The sequence below is a fragment of the Lycium ferocissimum genome, chromosome 10 (genome assembly GCF_029784015.1).
Source record: "Lycium ferocissimum isolate CSIRO_LF1 chromosome 10, AGI_CSIRO_Lferr_CH_V1, whole genome shotgun sequence".
In the NCBI taxonomy this organism is placed as follows: Eukaryota; Viridiplantae; Streptophyta; class Magnoliopsida; order Solanales; family Solanaceae; genus Lycium; species Lycium ferocissimum.
In genome coordinates, this window is record NC_081351.1 from 49679888 (window position 1) to 49690039 (window position 10152).

Here is a 10152-nt window from a genome sequence, read left to right on the forward strand (position 1 = left end):
AGAGGTAGAGGTAGGCCGAGAATATTGGGGGAAGTGATTAGACAGGACATGGCACATTTCACCCTGCAGGGACATGACCTTAGATAGGAGGGTATGGAGGACTCGCATTAGGGTAGAAGGCTAGTAGGTAGTCACGTTTATCCTTTCTTACAGTAGTTATATTCTTTCTATAGTTTCTTGTCTCTTGATTTACTGCGAGTATCTATTAGTTTATAATGACTTATTTACTTTCATTGTTTCATTTCATAATTGCTTTGATTTGTTTGTCCGTATACGACCTTTCTTATGCTTTTCTTGGTAGAGTCTTAGGAAATAGCCTCCTCTACAAGGTGGGGTAGATGCACTTGTCTCCTCTTGCAGGATCTACGTTGTGGGATTCCTTGTTGTTGTTGTTGTTGTTGTTGTACATGAACTCACAGATCCTATAACACTAATGAGGCTCTTGTTACCGTTGTTGGATTTTTAAAAAGATGGTGCAACAAAAAGATTAAACGTATTGATTGAAAATTATCTCTCAATGTTGTTATTAAGCATGGAAGGCTTTAAATAGCCAATTTAACAACAAAAAATCTATATAAAATCTGCAAAATAAATTTCAGAAGCCTAAAAAAACTTAACGACTTAATCTTTATTTAAAATTTAAATTTCAAATAAAGTAGACTCATACTACTACTCATACTACTACTCATCTACTTATTATTCTAGTAAATTTAGCATTACCAGAAACAATTTTCACACTTCCACTTAGTTCCATATCATATTATACATCCGTTAACACAATCTAATCATTCCATCAACCTCAAACGAGTTACAAACTAGTAAGAGATCGTACACAGCATTGCAGAGGACCCACTTATCATCACTCGCAGTTTCATCTTCCCACTAATAGGTATTGTATCTGACAAACTTCAACTTACAAATAAAATTAGTTTTAGAACATAGTATACCCTAATATAAATCGGTTCAATTTTGAACAAAATCTTTAATTTGTAAATGTGACGTCAAAACCCTTTAATACTTCAAGATCTCTAATTACAGCTTGTTTGGATGGTTGTTATCTATTGTATTGTGTTTGCGTTGTTAGTTTAAATACGATGTTTGTTTTGATTATTACTTAAATTTAATTATATTATATCATTCAATTTATCACTATGGAACGATAATTTTTTTAGTAGTTTTTTCTTTAAATTGCTGATGTGTTACTTATATAACAATGAAAAATATACTACTATCCAAATGTGGTATTTATCAAAATAATACTTACAATACTATACAATTTTTATGAAACCACACATAACAAGCATCCAAATAATGTTAGGGAGTGCTTTACCCTCAATGTAAAATTTTTCGACGCGAATTTAAATTTAATTGGCCTTCAATACGAATGCAGGTAATCGGGTGAAAAAAAAAAAAAAGGCCTCCAAACAAGGTTAAAGAAAGATGAGCAAGGGTGTGTGCAATCTCCATCACCCAAAACAACCCCTACCCCACGTGTGTGATCCAAATCAGAGATAGTTGTGACACAAGAAAACAAGAAATGGCAGCTTGCAGTAGCTGAACTAAACAAGGCTGAAACTCCAACTTCTAACACTCTCTCGATCCCTCCGCCAGCCAAACCTTAAAACCAAATTTTCTTCTTTTTACTACACTATATTAAGACCCCACCTTCACCATTTTTCCATTTTTAGTATTTTCTATCTAGTGGGGTTCATCTGAATTTGTGGGATTCTTCAAGGTATGTTCTTTTTTCTTCTTGCCACTCATACTTTTGTCATTTTTCTGAAAATGGGTTCTCAGTTTTGCTGTTTCTTTCTTTCTTAATCTTGAAATTAAGGCTTAGTCTAGCTTAGACTTGTTGATTTTAAGGATGGATGTATTCAGCAGTAAATTGAGTATTGGTCCCCCCCCCCCCCCCCCCACCCCAACCCAAAAAAAAAAAAAAAAAAAAAAAAAAAGGCGACATCTCTTTCTTTTCAATTATTATCAATGTGAACTAATGCTTGGCATTTTTCAGTTATTTGTTTAGGTTTTCCATAATAAGATGTTCTGTACATATTTTGCTAATTCCATGGCTAAGATTTGGTTTTTGTTAACCCCATGCTTTTATTCAATTTTTCTTGAAGCAGAAACTATGAAGTGATTAGTTACATTGTTTGAGCTTGCTTGCTATCACAGTTTCAGTTGTTAAGTTGTCATGAATTTTTCTTTTTCTTGTAAAATTTGACTGAACTCGATACCCTCTAGGAATTGTAGCTGAACTTGTGCTAAATTGTCCTTTGCCATTTTTAAGTAATAAAGAAAGGCTTAGCAAATTACCACATCTCAACCATTAGGTAGTTTTGTCTCAATTTGTGCATTGGACTGTTTCGAACTTGTTACTCTCTAGCAACTGTAGCTTAACTTTTTCTAAGTAGTCCTTTGCCATTTTTAAGTAATAAACAAAGGTGGAAGAAAGAAAAACAAATTATGTTTAGCAAATTACCACATCTCAACCATTAGGTAGGTTTTGTCTCAATTTATGCACACCTGTTTATATGATGGTTATATGTTGTGAGTATCTGTTAAAGAGTCTAAAAAGATTTTCTTTTTATTTTTCTTAATTTTTTCTTGCGGGCTACCAAATACGTATCTTCTGACGACTTCCCTTTAAAAGATAAGCATGGAAAAGGAGGAAAAGTGTATTTACTCTTGGTAACCGTTTTATTGCATTCCTGTCTCTTTAGATGATACATATAATTCACTTACAATTTTAGGGGCTAAATATTTTTAAGTTATGTTGCATATTTTTGTAATCATTTTAATCTAATGTTCAATGTTCTTGGTTTTATCACTCTCGAAAACATTTACCAATATCTGCAACCAGTCTGAGGCAGTGTATTGTTTACTTTTGTCAGGGTAAATTAGATGGGGCCTTATGTTGCTGGTGTTCTTGTTCCTCTGGTAGTAACTATTCTCCTCCAGAATAGAAGAAGTCGGAAAAAGCGAGGCTTGCCTGTTGATGTTGGTGGTGAACCTGGCTATGCTATCAGAAACCGTCGGTTTAGTGCACCGGTAGAAACAGCATGGGAAGGAATCACAACCCTGGCAGAGCTTTTTGAGTATTCATGCAAGAAGTACCATCACAAGAAGTTACTGGGAACTCGGAAACTGCTTTCCAGAGATATGGAAATATCTTCAGATGGAAGGTCATTTGAGAAACTTCACTTGGGTGATTATGAGTGGTTGAGTTATGGTCAGACATTTGAGATTGTGTGCAACTTTTCCTCTGGTTTGGCAGCACTTGGGCACAGAAGAGAAGAACGTGTGGCTATTTTTGCTGATACATGTGAAGAATGGTTAATTGCATTACAGGTACATAACTGAATATGCAGTCTTATGTTTGCACTGATGACCATGACATTATATATGTCATTTGTAGATTCGAGATAATACTCCAAGAGACAGTATTCTTTTTTACTAGTTTATAGACGACTAAGATTCTAGTAATATCCAAATCATGCTCATAAAAAAAAATTCATGACAATGACATGACATTGAGCCGATTTGTCTACACCAGAGTTGCTTCAGACGCAATGTGACAGTGGTTACTATTTATGCATCGCTTGGTGAAGAGGCCCTGTGTTACTCACTAAATCAGGTCAATTCTCTCTTGCTCTATCTCTTCCTGTTTCTCTCTTTTTCTTTCACTCACCAATCAGAACATGCACACAAAACAGGTTTAGTGTTTCGTGCATAAGAAAGAGATTATACTTGGAGGCTTGTACTAGTGACACCACCATTATGTGCCCAATTGTGGATCAAATGTAGTAATTGGAACTGTCTCAATTAGTAAAGAAAAACAAATGCTTTTATAATGTTGGCCTGAGATGAATTTAAATGGAGAAACATGGTCCGCAATGATTCATATGGGCGGACCCGACTTGTTTGAGATTGAGATGTAGAAGTTGTTGTTTTACAGGTGATGCTAAAAATATCCCTTCCTAGTTATGATAGAAATTGAAGATCTTCTCGTGAAATAACAGGCAAATTTCAAGATTATCGACTGCACAACTTCGGGAAAAGGGATCAGTTATGGTAGAATGATAATCATATTCACTTAAACCTCGAAGTCAGTTATCAGATTGACATTTCGATACTTTTGTTTTAAATTCCGTTCTTTAAGATAGTATTGCTGTGCTGGAAAACAAGCTATGGAAACCTTAATCTGATATATATGTGTTCCTCATTAGATATTTCTGTGTTTCATGTACTCATAGATATTATTGCTGTGCTGGAAAACAAGCTATGGAGACCTTAATCTGATATATATATGTGTTCCTCATTAGATATTTCTGTGTTTTCATGTACTCTTTTCAAATGTTCATTTCTGCTCTTTTAGTGTTTTATCTGCTACATATTGCTTATTGTCAACTAGTTCTCTTCTCCAGACAGAGGTTACTACCGTCATTTGTGGGCAAAAGCAACTAAAGAAACTTGTAGACATTAGTGGACAACTTGATACCGTCAAACGTGTGATATGCATGGAAAATGAGATTCCATCAAGTGCCGTCGTTGCTGCAGGGAACAACTGGGAATTGAAGACATTTTCCGAGGTGGAAACACTTGGCCGAGAAAACCCAGTTGACCCAGATTTACCTCTTGCAGCTGATATTGCAGTGATCATGTATACCAGCGGAAGTACTGGTCTGCCCAAGGTTAATTCTGACACTCTCATTCGTCTGCTCCAAATTGGTGAAATACTCTGAGTTTTGACTTGGTTGGAAAAGTGCTTGTGAGCCTTAGCCGTCATTTCTTTACTCTTGTTTTAATTAAACATCTTCATGGTAAAGGTGTAGGAAATGCTAAAATGTTCACCACCTTGTACTAGCAAAATGAGATTTTCCAAGATATATTCCATTTTTTCTTCCTCGTGGACCTGGATGAGTCAAGAAATGCTCTAGGAAGAAAAAATTAGAGTCATAACAAAATTACTAACATTTTATCTGGTGCACAGGGTGTGATGATGACACACAGGAATGTTCTCGCTACAGCTTCTGCTGTTCTGAAAATTGTACCCGCTCTTGGAAGCAAGGACGTTTACTTAGCATACCTGCCGCTTGCTCATATTCTCGAGATTGCAGCAGAGGTAATGTACCCATGTTTGGCCAAATATGTTGGGTATATGATTTGTTCATGTCTTCACTTTGTCTGTATAAAATTAAAAATCTGATTTTTTTCTGCAGACCATAGTACCTGGGATTGGTGGTTCTATAGGATATGGTTCTCCTCTGACCCTTACTGATACATCAAATAAGATAAAGAAAGGAACTAAAGGAGATGCCTCTATGTTAAGGCCAACTGTGATGGCAGCTGTCCCAGCAATTCTTGATCGGGTTCGAGATGGTGTACGTAAAAAGGTATAACTGAGGACTTAAAATATATATTTTCTTAGTCCTTTTGGTTGCTTCTGCATACATATTACGTGTTGTTGGTACGTTAGTACGTGAAACTAACATTGGTAAAACTCAGGTAGATGCTGCAGGCGGACTATCCAAAAAGCTGTTTGATTTGGCATATTCTCGTAGACTGTCTGCAATTAATGGTAATTGGCTTGGAGCTTGGGGCTTAGAAAGACATTTCTGGAACCTCTTAGTGTTTAAGAAGGTTCAAGCAATTCAATTCAGGAGGAGCTCCTCTCTCTGGAGATACTCAGAGATTTATCAACATATGCCTTTTATCCTAAAGTCATTCACTAGTTTGATATCAAATGAAACTAATATATAAAGTTCTAATTGACCTCTTAGCATGATCCATCTCTGGAGATAGACGTGTTGTGTGATGAGTTTATCACTTCTTGCAATTAGATTGGCAGCGAGAGTTACCTTCTCAACTTCAACACTTGGTCTCCAGATTGATCTGGCTGCATATAATATCTCTTTCAACATTCTAATGCATACAGGAAATCTCACCACTTTGCACCTTTTTATTAACTGTCTATAAACAACAACAACAACAACAACAACAAGCCCGAGATAATCCCGCATGTAAGGAGTACGCAGACCTAACCCCCGCCTGTGACCAAGCTGCCCCTACAAGCCATGGGCGGGTAATTTCGATAAAGGGATTCACTAGTTTGATATCAAATGAAACTAATATATAAAGTTCTAATTGACCTCTTAGCATGATCCATAGGCCATTGAGTTGATGGCCTAAGGTGTTATCTTGATAGACGTGTTGTGTGATGAGTTTATCACTTCTTGCAATTAGATTGGCAGCGAGAGTTACCTTCTCAACTTCAACACCGCCTGTTTCTTATAGTCTCCAGATTGATCTGGCTGCATATAATATCTCTTTCAACATTCTAATGCATACAGGAAATCTCACCACTTTGCACCTTTTTATTTAGCTCCGTCAACTGTCTATAAATGTAACGTACACCTTTAAAAAGTTAACTCTTCCGTCTATAAACAAAACAACGTACTAAAAAGTGGGTACTAGTTTTTGTGGCGGAAATAGGAACTTTCGTTGCTATCTTTCCGTTGAAAGTTTAATTCCTCTCCTTAGGTTATAGTTGTCACTAACTGTTCTATGTAAAGTGTCCAAAGAACACTTGTTGATATCCCTGGGAGGTTTGTTCTGCCCCTTTGGTTTTCTCTGCCGCTTACTGTTATATTATAATTGTCCAATTTTAAGAAACTAGAATGTAACAATTGTTCATGTTTGTCTATCTTCTGTTTCTAATTATGTAAATGTAGTAGCTGATAACTTGAAAATATATATCTGCCTTACCTGTCTGCTGGATGGTAGGAAGAGAATCCTGAGAAAACCTAACCTTTAGGCTTTTAGAGTGGCCATTTCTTTTCTTGTGTTCATCTCCATTCTAATTAATAACTAGCATCGCAAATTACTTGAATGATGAAATTCTATGGCAATTAATAAAAAGCGTGATGCTTTAATCTAGGAATCGACTTCCATCAAAACAGACATTTTATGTTGTGCGTTAAATTGATGTTTTACTAAACTCAGTGTTATCAAAGGCGCGCTTTAAGTGCGCATAAGCCCTGAAGCGAGGCTCAAAACATGTTGAGCGCTTCGCCTCGCTTTATGTGCGCTTCAGTGTCGTCATCAAGGCTCTAAGACATACTTTTCCTTGCCAATGAGCCTCTCTTGATGAGGTGACACTAGATGATTGATATTTCACTTTATCGTAATATTTTTACTATTTCTTTGTCCATATATTTGTTATTCATGCTTATGATTATTAATCTTGGACTAAACATATATATATATATATTTGTATTATTGTACCATTGCGCTTTTTTTCATTAAAGCCCACGCTTTATTTGTGCTTTGCGCTTAAAGCCCCAGCTGACCTTAGAGCTTTTTTGCGCTTTTGATAACACTGACTAAACTATTGTCAACAACAACAGTGGCAAATAATATGCAGCTAAACATTATAAGAAGCAATCTTCTCTTCTTGCTAGCATCTTCTTTTTTCTGCGGACTACTCATCTTACTTGGTTTATTTTCCTTAGTGCTCCAATAGGCCAAGGTTATGGTCTTACTGAGACCTGTGCTGGTGGAACATTTAGTGATTATGATGATACTTCTGTTGGACGTGTTGGTCCTCCACTCCCTTGCTCGTACATCAAGGTAAAGTAGAATAAGCAGAGTCAAAGCTTCACATTCCTCTATGCCCGTGTATAATACTATAGTCATTACTTCATTCGTCTGTCCAAATAGGAGAGAATTACCCATTTTCAGGTCAAGAATTATGCATTTCAAAATTTTAGAAAGCATTGTAGTAATCTTATTACTTACATCTCTCACATTTATTTTTTAAATCCTGTGGTTTGCTTTTTATCTTTTATGTAATGCTCTTGTTCCTGTGCCTACCTTTATATGGTTTAAGTTTCAGACGGTTCCATTGTAAGTTGATAGGGTACAAGATCATCAAATCTCCGTTCTTTTCCCCCATGTTGCATTTTGATCTTCTTTCTTTCCAAACCTTTTTCGTTGTTTAAGTCATGAGAAACTCTAACAGCTCTATAATAGCTTATGAATAAATCTTTTTAGCTTTCACCAGATAATACGCTTAATTAATTGTAGTACTTTGATCTGTAGTTGATAGATTGGGCTGAGGGTGGATATCTAACAAGTGATTCCCCAATGCCTCGAGGTGAAATTGTTATTGGTGGACCAAATGTTACCGTTGGATATTTCAAAAATGAGGAGAAGACGAAAGAAGCGTACAAGGTACTTATTGCTTTTAAATTGTATGCTCTGATGAGTATTTATATCCCTAGTGTGACTTGTCGATTTATATATTGCAATGGTTTTTTTTTGCTGTCCTAAGGTTGACGAGAGAGGAATGAGGTGGTTCCACACAGGTGACATAGGGCAATTTCATGCAGATGGTTGCCTTGAGATAGTTGACCGTAAAAAAGACATTGTTAAACTTCAGCACGGGGAATATGTTTCCTTGGGGAAGGTGCGATCTAGTATTTTATATGGTATCTTTATACTAGCATATGAAATATATGCACATTGGTAGATGAAATTCTCCTGGTTTCCCAACTGTCCACTTTTTTTTTTTTTGGGTTTAATTTACTCATGTGGGAGTTGATATGTCATGTGCAGGTCGAGGCTGTTCTCAGTGTCAGTCCGTATGTTGACAATATAATGGTGCATGCCGATCCTTTCCATAGTTATTGTGTAGCTATAGTGGTAGCTGCTCAGGCTGCTGTGGAAGACTGGGCTAGGAAGAACGAAATTAACTTTGGCAATTTTCCAGAGTTGTGTCACAAGGAAGAAACTATCCAGGAGGTGTACGCTTCCTTAGTGAAGGTATTTTCATACATGCAAAGTTATCGAGCTTCTTTCTGTTTTCTTCTCTTCCTTTTCCTTTTACATCCCTTTATTTAAGCATAGATGATTTAGCTACTCAATAGTCTCAACGGTAATTATTAGAAATTATAGGATGGTTCAATATTGAAATATGTTATTGCACCTACTAATCAATATCGCAGTCTTCACAAGAACAGAAATCGTAACACATTCTTATAATCAAATCGTTGGTCCTCACAATGTATTATGAACTGATGCAACATTGTTTATCAATTATCACAAGTAAAGATGTCTTTTCCTATTTAACCATTTGTCTGCATCTACTTAGAGTGTAACCTTCACATTTGTGGATTAACTGCTTTTGGCATGTTTCAACATTTCTACTCCATATTTCCGGAGTTAAATCCTTTGTCGTCTAGACTGCAGTGTGATGATTATTTTGTGAATCTTTAATTCATTGAAATTGTCTTGTACAGGCAGCGAAGGCTGCTCGTTTAGAAAAATTTGAGATCCCAGGGAAGATCAAGTTGCTGGCAGAAGCATGGACTCCAGAATCTGGCCTTGTTACTGCAGCTTTGAAGCTGAAGAGGGATGCCATTAAGAAGGCCTTCTCAAATGAACTAGCTCAGTTATATTCTTCATGATTGATTATACCGAGAGAGCAACTCTTTTCTTGTTAACAAGACCTCCTTTTTTTTCTTTTTTCTTTTTCCTTTTCTTTTGGAGAGAAGTGAAAGCAGAGTTTTTTTTTTTTTTTCCAATAAATATTTGTAAACTATAGGCTTTTTGATATGTGATGTTTTTATTTCTGATATGCGGCATTTTTGTTTCAAGTATCCTTTTGAGCAAATGCTCCATCAGTTTACTGAGCAAAATAGAGTGAACAAAAAAGATGTACTAACCGATTGTCCCAAATAAAGTGAAATTGAAATAATAATGGGGTACAATATTGACTGACCAAGTTTAAGTGATAAAATTCACATAAAGAACACATTTCATGCACTCATCAAGGTAAAATAAGATGAATTAATTCTTAAGTAATTTATGGAAATCAAATTAGATACGTTAATTGATGCACACACCAAGGTAAAATAAAATGAATTAATTTTAAAAGTAAGATCTTTATGAAAAGGTAAATAAGATACCTTAATTGAGATAACACGAAGGCATAACCTTAATTGAGATGACACGGAGACGCACCGAAAGAATTAAACATAACTCGCCGTACTTATTTGGTTGGGTGAATGAATTTTTATCATTTTATATTCCAAAGTTAGAGGAATCGTGAATTAGTTGAGTCAATAAATATGATTGTCGAATGGTTAA

The 10152-nt window shown here is 35.9% G+C and overlaps 1 protein-coding gene across 1 annotated transcript; it reads left to right on the forward strand.

The window, feature by feature from the left end:
* The first annotated feature begins 1448 nt into the window (after positions 1-1448).
* LOC132034193 (long chain acyl-CoA synthetase 9, chloroplastic-like) lies at positions 1449-9638 on the forward strand. Its single transcript, XM_059424474.1, is given in 13 exon segments — positions 1449-1735; positions 2895-3351; positions 3557-3637; positions 4428-4694; positions 4994-5125; positions 5223-5396; positions 5509-5657; positions 5659-5709; positions 7509-7632; positions 8104-8235; positions 8336-8470; positions 8620-8826; positions 9303-9638. Coding segments are annotated over 12 exon segments (2067 nt in total). The 5' UTR covers positions 1449-1735; positions 2895-2904; the 3' UTR covers positions 9471-9638.
* Positions 9639-10152: the final 514 nt, after the last annotated feature.